Source organism: Diceros bicornis, chromosome 28, assembly GCF_020826845.1.
Source record: "Diceros bicornis minor isolate mBicDic1 chromosome 28, mDicBic1.mat.cur, whole genome shotgun sequence".
NCBI lineage: Eukaryota > Metazoa > Chordata > Mammalia > Perissodactyla > Rhinocerotidae > Diceros > Diceros bicornis.
The window spans coordinates 38,881,273-38,901,488 of record NC_080767.1 but is presented as its reverse complement, the minus strand read 5'-3'; the positions used below and the strand labels follow the sequence as shown (position 1 = coordinate 38,901,488).

Sequence of the window (20,216 nt, the reverse complement as noted above, 5' to 3'; positions counted from 1 at the left end):
AGTCTGTCACTTACTCCTCAGCCTCAGTGTTCCTACATGGAGGTTCACTGTGAGGATGAGATGAGATAGGCCTGTAAAGCGCCCGGCTGGTCCTGGGCACCCACTGTGCGAGAACTGGCCCCAGCTATTGCTGTGTTACCGCTGCCGTCAACTCCACGTGTGACACTCAGGACCTGATGCAGTGCCTTGTATGTGGGGGACCCGTATATCTGACTGGAAGTGAAATGGATTGGATCTCAGGCTCTGAGCCACTGAAACTCGGGCCTTGACTAAACCAGCATGACTTCAGGTTTAGTCCCAGAATTTCCAAGGCCCTCGGAGCCTCCGGTGGGGGCTAGACCATCTGTGGCTGTGAGTAATCCACAAGCAGAGAGGGGATGGGTGTCACCAGCACTGGAGAGGGCTATCTTTTATTCTGGCCCCCTGCGCATTTTCACTTGTTATGCCGAAGTTGTCTCGTGAGGAGAAGCAACTGGGAGGCTGGCTGGTCCTTTTTCAGCCGTTACTGAGGAAGGATCCCTGGACTGGCTTCGTTCAGGAGGCCTGGGTCCCAGGCTGGGAGCAGATCAGCTCCCAGGGCCCCGCTTCCCCCGTGGGTAGACTCAGGACCCTTTCCAGCTCCCAACTGCCTGGAAGCTGAGAGCCCCACCCCTCACTCGGCACCTGGCGGGACCACGCTGGCCTTGACCTTGGATTGGGGTGGATCAGCACTTGACTCAGAGTGTGTACAGCAGAGTGGGTTTGTTTTTTTTTCCCCATGTATGTCTGAACTGTCATACATAATAGATATTCTTGCCAGAACACGCCCCCTGACCATGAAGATACTTGAGAGACGGGAGACGGGAGCCAGAGGGGCAGGATCCATGAAAAAATGCTCATCAAAGAGCAGCTGAGAAGACTGCTGATTTTGTTGTGGAGAAAAATGCTCTGCCTCCGGTTATGTGCGAAGAAAGGCTGCCTCTCCTCCACCCCCGCCCCTTCCTACCCCCGCCCCGGGCCTGGGCAGCCAGAAGTGTGCCTTTGGAGAAGTGGTTGTTTTCAGATCCTGCTGCGTCCTCAGAGGTTCTGAAGTCATTTCCAAACCTACGCTTGTTTCTGAGTCTGATGCTTTTCGTTGGTCCCCATGTGAAATGCCCACAGCCTGGAGCTGTTCCTGTAAACTCAGCCCTTTCTTCCGCCCCGAGAGCAGGCTGGCTTTTCGCTCAAGAACCCTGGGCCCCAGAGCACTTCCACTGGCACGTGGGGCTGTCCTCCCGAGCAGGGCTGGGAGCATCTGAGAAGCCCCTGCCTTTGCTGGGCAGGTCTCCATCCCAGGACCCCTCACTCTGTGTCACGACTTAGGATTTTCCTGGGTCTCCCCTGCGAGACTGGGAGCCCCGTGGAGGGAGGAGCTGTGTCCTGCTCCTCTTGCTGACCCTAGCACTTGGCAAATGCTTGGCACATCACTATGTGTGGAATCAAGGAGTGAAGGATGCAGACGCCACATACCGCCTGGCCTGCGTTGTCTGCTGCACCATTTCCCTGAGGTGATAGGGAAGGGGCTTGACATGCGACCTCTGTCCTCTCACTTTCCTCGTCCTCTGCCCAGTGAGCTCTTTCTGCAGTGTCCCAAGCTGCTAGGGATTGTGGCTCCCAGCTCCTTCCTCCGTTGCCTGGGAAGTAAATAGATGAATATGTGCTCACTGGCAGATGAAACTGTTGTTTTCCTCTGGAAGCCCAGAGGGTGGTCTGACAAATGGTGCGTTCCCGGGGTCCCTGAGCAGGGCTGAGCGCCGCTGAGGCCGACGGAGTCACTGTCTGCCACAGCCTCCACTGCCCGCGAGCACCGTGTGCCCCATCACTGTGGCCTGGCCCCATACAAACAGGCCTTCCTGCCCGCAACTCGGGCTGCCTTGCTGGTGACATGATGCTGAAGAAGCAGCTCTGCGGCCCTTGAGGAGCATTGTTGGCATTCTAAACTGGCACCAGTCCTAACGTGCAAGTGCCTCCGAGGGACGGAGGCCGCTCCAAACAACTCCACCTAAAGGACAAAGGTTAGGGTGGACTTCGCTTCCCATTGCAGCCAGGGTCCCCAGTGCTGTGATGCGCTTTGGTCTGCTTACTTTCTGCCCAGTGCGTTGGTATGTTTACTCAGGATAAACTGTTGTCTCCCTCTCTCCCTCTCCCTCTCCCTCTCCCTCTCCCCCACCCTCCTCCCCCTCTCCTCCCTCTCCCCCCTCTCCCCTCCCCCTCTCCTCCCTCTCCCCCCTCCTCCCCCTCCCCCTCGCTCCTTCCCTCCCTGCCCCCCTCCCTCCCTCTCTCTCTCTGGTCTCTGGAATTAAAACTGGAGAAATGACTATTTCACATCTCCAAAGTCTATGAAGTCTGGCTTTAGGAACATCTAGGTCAATTTCAAACAGTAATAGAAAAGAAATATTTTCTTGGGAGTCAGCCACCCTAGGGACAGGCTGACCTTGAGTGGTTCATGGCACATGTTAGGGCTGCAGTTGCCTTGTCTGTGGGGGCTGAGGGTGGGGAGAAGGCCCCTATGACTTGGTTTCTGCATCTGTCAAATGGTGGTAAGAATCCTTCCCTTCCGGTGTTAGTGTGAGGGTCAGGGATAAGATGTGGAGGTCTTTCCACACAGGGCCCGGCTTCTAATGGGATATTTAAAATCAGGAGCTGCTAGTTTAGCCACTTGATTGGGCCCCAGGAGAGAAGCAGCTCTTGATCCCAGAGAGCTGTCCATTATGTGATGAATGTTTCATAATAGGAGTAAGTCTCAGGAAAATTCTTCATGTGGATTTATTCAGAGCCCTCTTTGACAAATAGGGAAGAGGAAGCCCCCCAGGAGATTCTCTCCATGCTTTGTTCACATGCAAAAGTTTACTTGATGGAGACTGTGGCTTCTAGTTAAATCCTACAAGATACGTTAGTTATTGGATTCTCCTCTCTTTTTTTCCCCCCTGTTGCTGGAAGTTGAGAGACAATTGAGCCTCAGGTAAAGCTGGATCTAGCAGCCCAGACAATGTCACCAAGAATCCAGCTTCCCTCCTCATCTCTGCTCTGCTTTCTTTTTTTCAATAAAAATTTTTTTATTAAAGTGTAACATACATGTAGAAAAGTGCTCAAATCATAAGAGTACCGCTCAATGAATTTTCTCCTCTATTTTTAAATTCTACTGTATTAAAAAATAATAATTGCCCACTCAAAATGGTGGCATTTATCTCAGAAAAATTTGGGTAGCAGCAGATGACGTTTATTTAACGTTTATTTCTTTAATGTTTAGTTTTTAGTGTTCATTTAACGTTTAACATTTATTTAACGTTTACAAAATGCCAGAACTGGCTAAATGACTTTACATAGAGTACTTTATCACATCCTCGTAACAGCCCAGTGAGGTGAGGATAATTATTCCCATTTTACAGATGAGAAAAATGAGGCCCCAGGAGGTAGAATTATCGAGAGTCACACACATCGAGGGGTTTCGCTTACACCAGAGCTGCAGGTAGAGTGGGAATAAGTTCACGGGGCTGTCCTTGGCCACGTGCAGAGGTCGGTGTCGCTCCTGTTTGCCCACGTATCATAGCAGTAGGACATGGTGTCGGTGCCACTATGTATGTCCGTGGTTCCTGCCGCCAGAGGAAATCGGTTTGCGTTGTTTGGAAGCTGTGAGTGTCAGAAATGTCTTCTGTGGACGCGAAGGCTGCCTCCTCTTCCTGCACTCCACCTCAGGCCTCCAGACGCACGGTGACCTTTCCTCAGTCCCTGTCCCTGTGCCGGGTTCTGGTTAGAATGCGATCTTGCAGTGCCTCCACGTGGGAAGTGTGATGGGAGGCTCACAGCCGGGCACTCACGTGCTGCCCTTGATCCCAGCCTGAGGGCGAGCGCGGCCCCCTGCCTTCTTCCCCCCCCCCACCCCCGTTGTCTGTCCTTCTGAGGAGAGGCAAGCAGCCTTGAGGACTTCAGTGACACAAGCCTGAGCAGTCAAATCCAGCCCAGCCCAAAGCTCTCTCTTTCCAGAGGCCAGTGGAATCAGCAGTCCAGTTCCAGCCCTCCGCAGCGTGGGAGGTGAGGGCCGAGAGCTCCGGGAGCCCTGGAAATGGCTGGAAGCATAAAATACACACCAGAGTTTAAAAACCTCGAATGAAAGAAAAGAAGGGTAAAACGTCTCATTAATAGTTTTTATATTAATTATATGTTGAAATGATAATATTGTGGATAAATTGGGTTAATTAAAAAATATTTTTAAATTACGAGTGTGGCTCCTGTTGTGTTTCTGTTGGACGGCGCTGGCCCAGAGAGTCCACCGTCCTCTGGAGACCCAGAGGGGCGGGGAAGGTGTGGTGTTTATCTTGTTTCAGCCCTGGAAGTGGCTTGAACAACAGACATTCTGTTAACCCGGGTAACCCAGACGGAAGCTCCCGCCAAAGGAAGTTCTCGATTGAGTCGTCACCGACTAGTGCGTTGGTGCTCCTTAGAGAGTGATATTAAAAACCCGTATCAACTGTCCCATCCTCATGGCTAATCAGATGTCACACTCTGGTATAGGCTGAACGTAGTTGTTCGTTGTTACAGAACTCGTTCGTTGACCTTTTGTCTGCGTGTTCCCTAACAAGCACGTGTTTATTTTCACTGTGCGCCAGTTGTTGGTCTCAGTGTCAGATTCCAAAATGAGTAAGATTTGATGGTCATCAGGGTCTCAAGGGACCAGTGAGTAGAACCTTTTTTCTCCCCTGAATGCTGAATAAATTCTGAATTCTGGTAAAGACTTGCTTAAAGGATGAAGCTTGCTTTTGGAGCCAGATGAGCTTCCTAATTTTCAAATGTTAGGATTAGACTAGCTTTACCCATCCAGTTATAGCCACTTTGTACTTGTCAGGCCTCCCCACGAGGGGGCCGTCAGGGAACAGGGTTCCTGTGGATGGGCTTACTCCCAAAGGTGCGTGTGTGTTGTAGGGGGCACTGGTGGGGTGGGGGTTGGGAGTGGCACACACACGGTGCAAATCATGGCGGGCCCGGAGACCTCTGAAGGGCTCTGCTTCTTTCTCTGCGTGAGAAGAGGTGCCGCGGGATGGGTTTGAGCAGAGGGGCAACATAACCGGACTTACCTTTTACAAGGATCACTCTGGTTGCTGGGTTGAGAAGACTCTAGAAAGGCAAGGAGCAGGGGACCCTCTAGAAACCATCATAGTGGTCTAGGTGAGAAGTGCCGGGGCCTTGGGCCAGGGTGATAGTGGGGCAGGTGGTGATACTGGTGCGATTCTGAATATAACGTTGAGGTAGAACTAACAGAATTTGCTGAAGGATTGGATGATCAAGAATGTTGACCTGAGCTACTGGGAGGGTGAAGTTTCCTGTTTACCAAGATGTAGTGACAGCAGGTTTGGGGAGGGAGTATCAGGAATACAGAGTGGGGCTTGTTGTGCTTGAGCTGCCTGTGACCCATCCAGGGGAATCACAAAGAGCTGGTGTGTAGACCACTCAACAGTCAAGTGAGCTGGACCTCTTCTCTGTCAGCTCATATCCCAGGTTCTCCTCCACCCTTTCGGCTTCCCGTGTCATCTGTATGCTGCCAGGTCCCAGATGTGTACCTCCAGCTCCATCTGTCTCCTTCACTCACACTCGTCCATCCACTGCCTGACTCAGGCTCCCCTGGAAGTCTGGGAGGAGGGTTCCTCAGTACTTATCCAAGGCCTGGCACTGATGCAATGCTCAAATATTATTTGAATGAATAGTGGTTTTAATTCTTAGACTAACCTCATGAATAGGTGCTATTATTATTAAACAAAAATACATTGATTCAGTCTTGGTTAAAAATAAAAGAAATTATAGGATATAACTGTATTTACATTAAGTTCTTTGAATTTTCCATATAATAAGGGAAAGGAGATTAGAAAACATTTATTTGCTGGTGATTTAAGATCATAAGCTGTATTTACATTTATATAGGCTCTTTTACTGTTTTTGCAAAGATGAAACAAAGCTTCCTGAGTATCCACAGATTCCTCCTGAGATAGTCAATGCAGAGTTCTTTGGGAAGATAACTCCTTCTGGACTATTCATGGTTAAATATGTACATTTTTTTTCTTGGGGGAATAGGATTTCCTTAAATTTTAAATGATCTGTTAATCTGACCCCTGTAGAAATCATGTGGACTCTTTTTTAGAAGAACCTTAGACCTTTGTGTCTAGTCTATTTCAACATTTTATTGAAGTATACCACGTATTGGAAGATTACGTCTGTCTTAAATGTGCAGCTTGCAGAATTTTCATAAATTGAACACAGCAGTGTAACCGACTCCAGTAGAGAAACAGACCGTAGCTCACTCCCTTGGGTCGCCTGCTTATCATCCCCCCTCACACGTAACCACTATCTTTTTTTTTCCCCAGTTACTTTATTGAGGTCATAATGGTTTATAACATTGTGTGATTTCAGGTATACATTATCTGTCACTTTCTATATGGACTGCATCGTGCTCTCCACCAACAGTCTAATTTTTATCCATCACCATACATATGTGCCCTGTTACCCCTTTCACCCAATCTCCTTCCCTTCTGGTAACCACTAATCTGTTCTCTTTAATCCGTATGTTTGTTTATCTTTCACATGAGTGAAATCATGTGGTGTTTGTCTTTCTCTGTTTGGCTTATTTTGCTTAACATCGTACCCTCAAGGTCCATCCGTGTTGTTGCAAATGGGATGATTTCGTCTTTTTTTGTGGTTGAGTAGTATTCCATTGTATATATATATATAGTACGTCTTCTTTATCCATTCATCCGTTGATGGGCACTTGGGTTGCTTCCATGTCTTGGCTATTGTGAATAATGCTGCAGTGAACATAAGGGTGCATAAATCTCTTTCAATTGTTGATTTCAAGTTCTTTGGATAAATACGCAGTAGTGAGATAGCTGAATCATATGGTATTTCTATTTTTAATTTTTTGAGAAATCTCCATACTGTTTTCCGTAGTGACTGCACCAGTTTGCATTCCCACCAGCAGTGTATGAGGGTTCCCTTTTCTCCGCATCCTCTCCAACGTTTGTTATTTTTTGTCTTGGTAATTATAGCCATTCTGACAGGTGGGGGGTGATATCTCATTGTAGTTTTGATTTGCATTTCCTTAATAATTAGTGATGTTGAACATCTTTTCATGTGCCTGTTGGCCATCTGTATATCTTCTTTGGAAAAATGTCTGTTCATATCCTCTGCCCTTTTTTTTGTGTGTGTATGTGAGGAAGATCAGCCCTGAGCTAATGGCCATGCCAATCCTCCTCTTTTTGCTGAGGAAGACTGGCCCTGGGCTAACATCTATTGCCAGTCCTCCTCCTTTTTCTCCCCAAAGCCCCAGTAGATAGTTGTATGTCACAATTGCACATCCTTCTAGTCGCTGTATGTGGGACGCCGCCTCAACATGGCTGGAGAAGCAGTGTGTCGGTGCGCGCCCGGGATCCGAACCCGGGCCGCCAGTAGCGGAGCGCGTGCACTTAACCGCTAAGCCATGGGGCTGGCCCCTCCCCGTTTTTTATTGGGTTGTTTTTTTTGTTCTTGAGTTGTATGAGTTCTTTATATGTTTTGGAAATTAACCCCTTGTCGGATATATGATTTGCAAATATCTTCTCCCAGTTGGTGAGCATAACCACTATCTTGACGCCTAAAATCATAGATTAATTTTGCCTGTTTTTGTATTTATATAAATGGAATCATACAAAATATGCTTTTTTGTGTCTGGCTCCTTTCTGCTCTGTGACATTCATCCATATTGTTGTGTGTAGGTGTAGATGGTTCATTCTCACTGCTGCGTAGTATTCTGTGTGTGAACGTGCCACAGTTTATCCGTTCCCCTGTTGACAGGCATTTGGGTGGTGCTGCTTTGAATATCCTGGTCATGTCTTATGATGAGCCCTTGTAGGCATTCCTCTGGGGTATGCACCAGGAGCAGGATCACTGGGCCACAGGGGAAGCATATGTTCAACTGTGGGCTGGATTCACCCTCTCTGCAGCAGTAGGTGAAGAGTGTCTGTTGCTCTTCATCCTCGCCATCACTTAGTGTTCCGTTCTTTCTTTTTATCCTTTCTAGAGTGTATGTAGTAGTATTGCTTTATGGTTTTAATTTATTTTTTGCTGATTAGAAATGGAATTGAGCACCTTGTCATCTGTTTTTTGGCCATTTGGATATCACCTTTTGTGAAGTGTCTGTTCAATTCTGAATCTATTTTAATCCTTACCAGTTATGCAAATAAAATGAAAATGGTGGCTCTTTCAGATTTGAGCCCAAATCTAAGGTGCAGCCTGGTTTCTTCCAGAGATGGTGGGGGCCCCGTAGGCCTAGGCTCTTTCCTGCACCCCACCTCTTCTGCCTCTGCCCCGAGACTCACTGTTTGGCACAGCCCCTGCTGGCCTACATCCAGCTCAGGGCAGCTGGATGGTATCTTATCCAGTTTTCAGTGCTCAGACCTTTGACCTAACAGTTCCATTTCTAGGAGTCTGTCTCATACAGATGCCCAGAGAGGCGAGCACAAGGATGTTCATCCCTGCAGCATTGTTTGAAGAGCAAAAGTTAGGAACCGTCAGGGGACTAGTTAAATGTGTTGTTGTCAGCTTTTCAACAGAACATTATTCAACCATTAACCATGCTCACAGGGAAAAATGCCCACAACGTATTGTTAAGTTAAAAAAACAAGTCAAAAACATATTTCAGCTCTGCCATATGTGGAGCTATGAGAGGTTTTCACTTTCTGTGTTATATATTTTTGCACTGCTTGGATTTTTATAATGAGATTGTTTTACTTTTGTTGCTGAAAAAGAAAAAGATATATTTAATATTTCCATCAGCACTCACAGCAGCGTCATAGTTACTGGTAGACTTCCTGAGCAAATGGGTAATATGAACAGATTTTCATGACAAAACTCCAATTATTATTTTCCTTCTGTTTTAACTTGAGTAGTTCTATACTAAGTAAGACAGAGGATATTTTAATATGGAAATTGTTGGAAAAAATGAAACATCAGCTTGCTTTCTGCTTTGCTAGGCTGGGATTATTTTTAGCTTTTGCTTTATTAAGTGTTGGCAGAGGCCTGGCGATGTTATCAAATAACGATAACGGCTGCCATTCATGGAGCATTTGCTGTATATCAGGTCCTTGGCTAAATGCTTTACACACCGGGTCACGTTTAATCCTCACAGCAACCTGAGGAGGTGGGTCCCGAGGTTATGCTTGTTCTGTAGACAAGGAGCCCACGACTCAGAGAGATGAAAGGTTTGTCCAAGGTCGTGGCCGAGCTCGGGTTGAAGCACAGACGGGCTGACTCCAAAGCCCATGAGCTGCCCGCTGTGCCCACGAGCCGCTCGGCCGGGACTCGTGTCTTTATCTTTACGCTACAGTCTGTAAAATTCTGGATAAGTAAAAATCTGAAATCCTCATGTTTAAAAAGTTTCTTCCTAATGTCTTCAAGTCACTTCTCCAATCTAGTTGTCCTTTTTACTCATTTGGAGAGTGGGGGTGTGGGTTAGGGAAGTGGGCTTGGACCAGTGGAACCCACATAAGCAGACAGTGGAAGTCCTTCCCTGTGGCGCAGTTCTGCGCTCAGCACGCTGGAGGTAACAGGAAATTAACACCATGGTGTTTCTCAAGATTGGCTGCAATAATTTTGGAACTGCCTCAGAGTGTTGTCCACCATGACCCTGACTTTGTGGTCCCTTGTGTGGTTGATATTGGAGACTCCCCTGTCCAGGGCCGAATTAAGCCTGGACAGAAACCACTGCTAAGTTGGGATCCCAGCTGCTGCTGCAAGTGACATTTGACAGGCAGTTGACCTGAACATTTGTCAACAACAGGCTGAGATCGTTGTTAGGCCTGTTCGAGGGGCAAGATGAAAATTTGAAAGTGAAATAGTGACACCTGGCAGACTACTTGGGAAGAAATTGGTTTGGCTTTGGTGTGTTTTGTTTTTTGCTGAGACGTGATTCTGTGAGCAGGCCACGTGCCTCTTCTCCAGCCTGTCCTCCTCTTTCGACATTTGTCTGACAGCTGGATCTGCAGCCTGTGATGGTTGCCCAAGAAAATGCCTGCTCTTAGTAACCTCGTGGCCATTTATACAGAAATTGTGAGGCCGTGTCATCTCGCCTTCCTCTGGAAGAAATGACTAGCAGATTAGTCATTGGGGGTTCCTGACCTTCCTGGGTGTAAATGTCACACTGAGCAGAGGTCTAAAACTTTGTTTTCTTAAGTTCTATCAATGACCTTTGAAGTTGCTGTCCCAGATTTGATAGATCACAATAGGATACCCACTTACAGCATTTCCGTGTGAAGGAGGGCGTTTGTTTCCTTTGGTTAGGCATGGCCATATGGAAAGTATGCGAGTCGGGCAATCCCAGGTGCTGGTGGGGTATGGAGCAACTGAGGCTCTCTTAACCTTGCTAGTGGGACTGCACAGTGGCACAGCCACTTTGGAAAATCATTTGGCAATATCTATACAATTAAATATGGCATTTACTCTATAGTTCAGCCATTCTCTTCATAGAAAGCTCTTGGTGTGTTCCAGGAGACATGGATGAGAATGTTCAGAGTAGCGTTGTTTATAAAAGCTGGAAACAATCCAATGTCCGCTGACAGGAGAGCAGATAAATAAACTGGTATTACAGAATAGATAGACTTTCACAGCACTGAAAATGAAAGCACATATGTATGCTTCAGCATGGTTAACTGCCAGACCTACCACTGAGTGAAAAGCAAGAGCGTGAGAATATTTACAGTACACTACTATTTAGGTAAAGTTCACAAACTTATAAATTAAACTATGCTTACAGATGTAAACTGTCGCAAAAAGTAAGGGATGCTCAGGACAAAATCAGAATCATGGTTGCCTGTTGTTGGAAAGAGAGATGTGATTACGACAGAGCGTGTGGTGGCATCAGTGAACTGCTAACGGTCTACTTCTAGAGCTGTGCTGTCCAGTGTGGCAGCCACCAGCCACATGTGGCTGTTTAAATTAGTTACAGTTAAATAAAAGTTCAGTTCCTCTGTCACACTAGCCGCATTTCAGGTACTCAGTAGCCACTAGTGGCTGTCATGTTGGACAGTGCAGATGAAGAACATTTCCATCGTTGCTGAAAGTTCTGTTTGATAGGCTAGATTGGTGGATGTGTGGCTTTGATTAATTCTCTCCAAGTTGTATATATGTGTGTATGAAATCTTTGAAAATTTTAATTTCAGTACTAGAAAATCTGTGAAAACACACATTTACAAGATCTGAAGTGTAACTTCGTAAGCGAAAAGCCAGGGAATACCGAGAGTGGCTGGTAAAGCTGCCTGAGACTCTGCAGTAAGTGTGGCAGCACCTCTTGGGCATTGCCCTCTACCCGATATGCATGAGGGACGTGAGAAGAGGGGCAGGAAGAGTGTGTGTGTGTGTGTGTCTGCCTGTCTCTCTGGTGCTGTTAGCAAGGTAACCCTAACAGAGCTGCCATCTGTTGCTTCCTCCCATCCTGCTATCACTGGTCGTTATAGTGCTTTATTTGAGTGACCTCACAAGTCACCTGAAACCTGTGTTGCTAACCCGTTGTTTTAGGGAAAAGGTACAAGCAGCCTCCAAGTCAAAATCTGTCCCAGTTAGTGCTGTCCTCAATTTCCAGAGTTGAGGTTGGTTGGCACTACAGAGCACCTGCTTTCTCCACTTGATTTATCACTTGTGTGCTGTAGCTGGCCATTTTGAGGCCATGAAATACTCCAAGGAGAGAGATTTATTGGTAGCTGTAGCACTTTCTCTGTAAGTGCTGACGTGGATTCCCAGCTGTGCCCCAAGACAGACTAGAATTTCAGGCTGTGGCTGGCAGAGCAGAGGCAGAGAGCGAGTGCTGTGATATACTGCCTGTGCTCTGTCTGCTCTCAGGTGGAGGTTCCCTTAGCTGGCCTCTGGGTCGTGATCAGAGCTGGCCCTGCACCGGCAGGACCCTGAGAGGTCTTTTGGGGCCCTCTACACCTTGCTTGCCTACTCTAGTCCCGCCCTGGTCATGATAGCAGAAATGTGGATCTGGCCAGCCCCTCAGCCCCATGCCTGCACATACGGCAACTCGGGCAGCAGATGAGAAGAGGCAGAAGTCGGCTCGCCGGACCACGTCTCTGAAGATCTTTGACCACCAAGGCAAACCAAAGGAACCGTGTGTCCTGCCTGACTTCCCCATTCGTGTCTGCTTTTCTTGCCCCACTTTCAGTCTTGCTTGCCAGGGCGGAAGTCACCTGAGTTAGTACATGGCTCTAACATCCCATCTGACTTGGGAACCTGGCTGGTGAGGGCTGTGCTGTGACTCGAGGGATGCTGAGGAGTGGGATGGGGGCAGCAGGGGGAGCCACGCAGAAGGAGACACAAGGAACCAAAGAGGGAAATAGATGAACAGGCTAGGGCTTCTGCTCAGTGCTCAAGGAAGAGGAGAGTGGGCATTTGTAAGGCCCTCAGTTACTCGGGGTCCTGAGTTAAATGTTCAGTGTGGCACAGTTGCCTGGCTCAGATCTGTAAGCAGCTGGGAAATAAGAATTCAGAGTTTGATAACCTTGCTAGCCATCCAGATCATATAGTTAGTTAGGTTAGCTCCCTGTGTTGAGCAGGTACCATGTGCCTGGCACTTGGATAAGTACCTTACTGCATCATCCACAGGCAGCATCTCATTTAATCTACGTCACATCAGCCATCTCAGGACGAACGATGTTATCAGCCCTGTTTTCCAGACAAGAAAACTTATGACTTAGAGAGGTGACGCTGAAGTATTTTTACCCAAGCAGTCTGACTACAAAGCTCACCCTCGTAACCATCACATGAATGACTAGACTGGTCATGTCATTGTGAAGTATCAGGAAGGAAGTATAAACTCTATAGGGGACCCGCCCTACTTGGGTGGGGAAGGAGAAGAGGCCGGGCAGAGGGGAGCTGGAGAAATCACACCATCCCGGTTCCCCCGCTTTGAGTCCCAGAGCTGACTGTGGCACACAAGGGCTGGTGCAGAGAGCCCCTCCTGCCCCATGCTGAGCTGCTCCAGGTGAGGAGAGAGGTGCACTAGCTCCCTGTGGATTTGCTTGCACGTTCGGGGTCTGAGAAGGGCTTCCTGCAGCTCTGGCCAGCAGGCAGACAGCCGTGAAGCCATGTTTGGTTTGACTCCACATGTGAACGAAGGTCAGGCCCTGGCATTTCTCTTTGGTCCAGAGTGCAGTGGGCTCCTAGATAATTTTTAAAGAGCAGATAGTTTATCTGATCCTGCCTGCTGCCTGGAAGGTCTTTGACAAAGGAATTGAACTTTGACCTTCTGGTCACATGCAACAATAGTGACAGGCCTGTCGTACAAGGTGCTATGTCACTTATTTGAAAGGGTTTCTTAGTACTAAATTGCTGGAAAAAATGAAAGGGGGAGTGCTTTTTACTTTTAAAACTACAAATATTTATTTTTCCATTGCATAGGATCGTGTTCTGTTCCCTAATTTTCAACCACTTTGAAGTATTTTCTGTGAATTTCTAATGTTACCAAAAGAAGCATCCCTTTTCATGGGGTATTTTTTGGTTGTTTGATTTGTTCATTTGTTGAATGAGTGTTTACTAAGCATCTTCTATGAGCCAGATACCATGTTAGCACTGCGGATGCAGGCGTGAACAAGGTCCTCAGCGAGTTTGCGTTCTTGTGAGGAGACAAACACGTAAATAAGTCACTTAATAAGATAGTTTCAGACACTGAAAAACTCTGTGATAAATGGTGAGATGAAGGAAGGCTGCTCAGTGGGTTTTTGTTTTTTTTAAACAGCTTCATTAGATATGATTCACATATACCATAGACTCATTTAAAGTGTAGAATTCAGTATTTTTTTTTCAGTAATTGACTAGGTTGTGCAACCATCACCAGATTCTAATTTTAGAACATTTTGTCCCCTACCAAAAGAAACCTCATACTCATTAGCAGTCCATCGCCATCCTTCTCCCCTCCCCTCAGTCTTAGGCAACCACTAATCTACTTTCTGTCTCTATAGATTTCGGACATTTCAAATAAATGGAATTATACAATATGTGGTCTTTTGTGACTGGTTTCTTTCACTTAGCATAATGTTATCAAGATTCATCCATGTTGTAGCATGTAGCAGTTTTCTTTTTATTGCCTGGTAGTATTCCATTGTGTAGATATACCACATTTTATTTATTCATTCATGGACATTTGGACATTTGACTTGTTTTCACCTTTTGGTTATTATGAATAATGCACCTGTGAACTTTTGTGTACAAGTCATGTGCTTACATACTTTCCTTTCTTTTGGGTATATGCCTAGGAATAGAATTGCTGGGTCATAGGGTAACTATCTTTGATCTTTTGAGGAATTGCCAGGTATTTTCCAAAGGAGCTGCACCATTTTACGTTTCCACCAGCACTATATGAGTGTTCCAGTCTCCCCAGTCCTCACTAACACTTAGTATTAACTGTCTTTTTGATTATACCTAGTGAGTTTGAAGTGGTAACTTTTGATCGTTTTGATTTACATTTCCCTAATGACTAATGATGTCGAGCATCTTTTCATACGCTTATTACCCATTTGTATATTTTCTTTGGAGAAATGTCTGTTCAAATCCTTTGCCCATTTTTAATTTGGTTGTCTTTTATTGTTGAATTCTAAGAATTCTTTATGTTATCTGTGTGCAAATCCCTGTCAGGTATATGACTTGAAAATATTTTCTCCCATTCTGTAGCTTATCTTTTCACTTTCTTGATGGTATCATTTGCAGTGTAAATGTTAAAAAAAATTTTTTTATTCAGGTATAATTGACATATAACATTATATTAGTTTCAGGTATACAACATAATGATTCACTATTTGTGTATATTGTGAAATGATCACCATAATAACTATAGTTAAAAAGTTTTTAATTTTAATGAATTCCTTTTTATCTATTTTTTCTTTTGTCACTTGTGCTTTTGGTGTTGTCTCTAAGAAACCATTGCCAAATCCAAGGTCACAAAAATTTTATCTCTATGTTTTCTTCTAAGAGTTTTATATTTTTAACTCTTACATTTAGGTCTTTGACCCATTTTGAGTTACTTTTTGTATATAGTTTGAGGTAAAGGCCCAAATTCATTCTTTTGCATGTGGCTATCCAGTTGTTCCAGCACCGTTTGTTGAAAAATATATTCATTCCCCCATTGAATGGTCTTGACACTTGTGTCAAAAATCAGTTGGCCAAAGACACTTGGGTTTATTTCTGGACTCTCGGTTCTGTTCCATTGACCTGTATGCCTGTCCTTATGCCAGTGCCATGCTGTCTTGATTACTATAACTTTGTAGTAATAAGTTTTTTTTTAATTAATTAATTTATTTATTTATTTTTCCCCCAAAGCCCAAGTAGATAGTTGTATGTCATGGTTGCACATCCTTCTAGTTGCTGTATGTGGGACACGGCCTCAGCATGGCCAGAGAAGCGGTGCCTCGGTGCGCGCCTGGGATCCGAACCCGGGCCGCCAGCAGCGGAGCACGAGCACTTAACCGCTAAGCCACGGGGCCGGCCCAGTAGTAATAAGTTTTGAAGTCAGGAAATATGAGTCCTCTAACTTTATTCCTCTTTTTCCAGATTGTTTTGACTATTCTGTGTCTTTTGTATTTCCATGCTGATTTTACGATTGGATTGTCAATTTCTGCAAAAAAGCCAGCTGGTGTTCTCGTAGGGATTACATTGAATCTGTAGATCAATTTGGGGAGTATTGCCATTTTAACAACATTAAGTCTTTGATCCATGAACATGGTATGTCTTTCCATTTATTTAGATCGTCTCTAATTTCTTTCAGCAATGTTTGGTAGTTTTCTGTGATTATGTCTTGCACTTCTTGTGTTAAATTTATGCTTAAGTATTTTATTCTTTGTGATGATTTTATAAATGGAAGCTTTTTAAAATTTCATTTTAGAATGTTCGTTGCTACTGTATAGAAATGCAATTGATTTTTGTATATTGATCTTGTATCCTGTGAGCTTACCGAATTTGTTTATTCGTACTAATAGTTTTTTAATGGATCGCTTGGGATTGTCCGTATACAAGATCATGTCATTTACAAACAGAGATAGTTTTACATCTTCCTGTCCAATCTGGATGGCTTTTACTGGAGTACAACATCGAATAGGAATGGTGAGAACAGACACCTTAGTCTTGTTCTTGATCTCAGGGAGAAACCATTCAATCTTCTAGTGTGTCCCAGAGGGTTTTGAACACCTTAGTTCTATTTCCATCTCCACTGCCAACTCTGAGGCCTTGCCCATGTCACTTGTTGCAGTTCCCTAAACCAAAAAATGAGGATGCTGATTTGAAAGGGCCTTCCTTTCCGGTTTACATCCTACATTTCTTTGATTCTACTTTGGTCTTCTTTCTTCTTGGCCAGTTCCCTTGGACGTTGGTTAGATCATCATAACAAACTCTATAAGGACACTTGGAAATATTTGCAAGTTCTTTTTCTGTACCCATTTTGACTGCCTTTGACTTCCATAATTCTGAACAACCTAAGCTAGACAGAAATTGCAAAAATTGAAACATGCAAGCAGAAATGTTTTAATGGATCCATATTTCCTTTCCTTTGTAACTCTGAACAGCCAGGGAAAAAGATTTGTTTTGGAACGATACTCATTTCCACAAAAGGTCAGTGAACCACAGCTCCTTCCCACTCTGCCTCTAACAATTAGTACCCTCTGTTTTCAGACTCTCAGCGTTCTCATCTCTCCTCCTTCACCATGAAGCTGATGGACAAATTCCACTCGCCCAAAATCAAGAGAACGCCATCAAAGAAGGGAAAACCAGCTGAGGTGTCTGTGAAAATTCCGGAGAAGCCTGTGAACAAAGTAAGCTGACTCTAGGCGTTTCTCCTGGCCTTCGCCTGCTGTGAGCAATATGAGTTTGTGCTATTTTTAAGTTCATTCCCTGAGGATTGAGCTTTCAGTATAGAATACCTAATCCATAGCATTCCATGGTTCCAAGTGGGGCCTTCAGCGTCCTTGTGAAATATGAACCTTTAGGGTGGGTGAGTGTTTCTCATGTTAATCAGAATCAAGCTCGATTAGCTAGGACAGTGTTCCTTTTCCACATGTGTCATCATCTGGGCATTTAAAACAGCTCAGCGCGTCATGTTCACACCCCAGGATGCTGCCTCCCTGTCCCACAGAGCCCCACGTTGCCCTGGCACACACACACATGTAGGGAAGATTGTGATGTCCAGAACATCCATCATTTGGCTGTAGGGCCCATGCTCTGAGACATGCAAAATCCCTGAAACCCAGCCAAAGATGTCCTCAAACACTAGTCAATTCAACAGGGCCAGTCAAGCCAGGTGTATTGAAACGCTATTGATTTTGACGATCCCCTCCCTTCAGCCTAAAATGGCCATTTCAAGCTCTGTAGGAATCCAGGTTTCCTCTCTTCCAGGAGGCAACAGACAGATTTCTACCAGAGGGCTACCCTATCCCCTTGGATCTGGAGCAGCAGGCAGTAGAATTTATGTCCACCAGTGCTGTGGCTTCCAGGTCTCAAAGGCAGAAGGTCAGTGTGATGTTAAGAACAATTGGGTTTGCCTTGCCTTCTACTGCAGAATCCTGGCCTATGGTTTTGGGGATGGAAAAAAAATCTATTGAGTATCATTGTGTTCAATTGGGTGGCAACTGTGGGCTTAATTGTTCAGGAAACAGTCCAAGGGACCTTGGGTAAAAGTAAGAGTTTATCCAGGCCCCGTGTTCTTTGGAGAGAGCTCAGTACTCCGTGGCGAAACCTCGGGGATCTCTTCTGGGGTTGGTTTGGGTGTGCTGCTTGGGTCCAACGGGTTCCAGGGGAAGTGGGTGAGTCTCATCTCAAGACCAGCTGTTCTTTCCTTGAGTTGCTGAGATGCTCTGCACTGTTGAGAAAGGGAAGGGCGTCTGACGTGGAAGGTGCTCTGTTAGGTGTCTAGCAAGACTCATGAGGTATGGTGAGGCTGCCAGAACAGGGGCGCTCAGAGCCATGGGCTCCTTGTGTGTGCTCGCATTTTCCTCGCCTTTCTTAGCCCCACGCTGAGTGCTTGATACTTGTCTCTTACTTAATCCTTATAACAGCTCTGGGAGGTGGAAACTCATTTTGCAGAAAAGGAAACTGAGGCTATAGACATGTTAAGCATCTGGCCAAAGTCCCACAGAAGAAGGGTGGTGAAGCTGAGATTTGAACGAAGGCCATGTGACGTCCAAGTTGAAACTTGTGATGCTACATGTATTCTTTATGAAGAACCGAGTTTATTTTTGAATATCTCACAAATCTAAATGTTAACCCACACACATAAGTAAACATAAAAACAAAATTAAACTCAGCAATGTAAAATAAAAACAAGCCTTGCAGACAAATAGATCCTTAGTCCTCTAGTGATTGTCCAGAGCATAGTTTGTAGTAGAACTGTTGATACAGCCATCAGTTTAACGCCACTGGCAAAAACAACCCTGTTACATACACATAATTCTTGAATTTTGCAGTGCTCCTATTTTTGTTTTTACATTGACCAGCAGAATATCTTACAATTCTAATTAAAAGTGGAGAAAATAAAAGTTTTAAATCCAGAAGTCTTTTGTTGAGTAATTGTTTTTCCTGCCCCATCTGTTAACAAAAGGAGGCTGAGAGCAAGAGTGAAATATTCAGTGTTTGCCAGATTGATCTAAATTCCAGATTGAAGAAGAGTAATAAAGTAGAGGATTTGGTCTGTACCACAATGATTTTTTTTTTTACAATCTGTTTAGCAACCTCTTGGAGCTGAGTTTACTGTTCAACTCCAAGAAGAGTGCCAGTTGTCATCCAACACTAGTCCAGGCAGTCCAGAGTAAAATGATTCACTAACAAACGTGTTCTGCCAGTGAACTCTGTTAAGAAACTGTTTCAACCACTCTGTTCTTGGAATTTTCCCCCTTTCTTCATTACTCCAAGAGGGGTTATGGGGGAAAATTGGGGAGTACCCTTCACTTTGTAGGGTTCCTGTAAACTCCAGGAGACCTTTGGCAATGGCTGGAGACATTTTTGGTTGTCACAACTAGGAAAGTGAAGCAAGTGGTGGATCTGGTGAGTAGAGGCCAGGGATGCTGGTAAACATCCTACGTACACAGGACAGCACCCCTCCCCCATCCCCAACAAAGAATTATCCACCCCGAACATCAGCAGTGCCGCAGCTGAGAAACCCTGTTCTGTAGCAAGAAGCTGTGGGCATGATCTTCACCCAGGGAAGAAGGTAACCCCAGTCTTTGGTCGTCACCCTTTAAGAAGGATTGAATTTCTTTGCTCTGCCCCAAGTCGCCTGCATGAGATAAAGTGAGTACTCATCTGTCATTTAGTGGAGGCCCACAGACAGGACTGGAAGTGTTGGGGAATCTGCCAAGGTGTATGAACCCGGAGACTCTGCAGAGAAATCTTACAATAGTCTGCCGTTTGCTGTCGTCAGATAGATTCAAGTACAGATTCAGACTCACCTGCAGCTTTCTGAGGGTCTCTCTTTGCCTAGGCCCTGTCCTGGGTGATTGCACCTGCTGTCTTATTTACTCCTCACTATAACTGTGCGGAAGCTTTTATTATTCCCAGTATACAGAGAGCTTGGGCTCTGGCCCAAGTTTTCTTAATCAAAATCTGTTTTTCCATTAAATTTTATGAAATACTTCCATATACATTCTCATTCAGACCCCCACATCATCCTCTGTAGATTACCCAGGCGAGATATGATTCTCCCTGTTTTGCGGATGAGGAGCATGAAGCCCATTGGTCCCCAAGCCCAGTGGTAGCTTTGGATCTAGGCCCTCCCCCCTGCACTGCTAGCCTCATGGAGTTTCCAGGTTTGTTTGGACCGATGGTGGCACCTAATCCCCCAGGCAGGAGGGCCTGTGCAGGTGGGGCAGCTGGGCAACTTCAGCAAAGCCAAGGCCTCCAGTTCCCAGTTCTAGCGAGCGCTCGGTCTAGTGTCTCATTGTAAACTCTCTTGACTGCTGGCTGCATTTTGCAAGAAGCCAGATTTAACAGCTGAAGGGCTGGGGGAGGGCATCACACTCAGAGGCCATTAATTCTGGGAGTTGAATTTGCTGGAGAGTTAATGGATGAAACCTGACTCTGCTAGGTTGTCGGCTCCTCTATTAGGAGCCCAGGGCAGCCTGGCTCTTCAGTGGCTCATTTGGTCTGTCTGCAAACAGCAGGAGAATGCTCTTGTTGGTCTGAAGTGCCTTCCTGTCTTAGATGCCTCCCAT

At 45.5% G+C, this 20,216-nt stretch overlaps 1 protein-coding gene across 5 annotated transcripts in view; it reads left to right on the top strand.

Annotated features, from left to right (window-relative positions):
* RAPGEF1 (Rap guanine nucleotide exchange factor 1) overlaps positions 1-20,216 on the top strand; it is a 143,361-nt gene that overhangs the window by 54,412 nt on the left and 68,733 nt on the right. For 3 of the 5 annotated variants that reach the window (XM_058524340.1, XM_058524344.1, XM_058524342.1), the window contains exons 2-3: positions 16,687-16,826; positions 17,407-17,520. In XM_058524340.1, the coding sequence (XP_058380323.1) occupies positions 16,687-16,826; positions 17,407-17,520 (254 nt within the window). The remainder of the gene's footprint in view (positions 1-16,686; positions 16,827-17,406; positions 17,521-20,216) is intronic. The other 2 variants (XM_058524341.1, XM_058524345.1) reach the window with 1 other exon arrangement.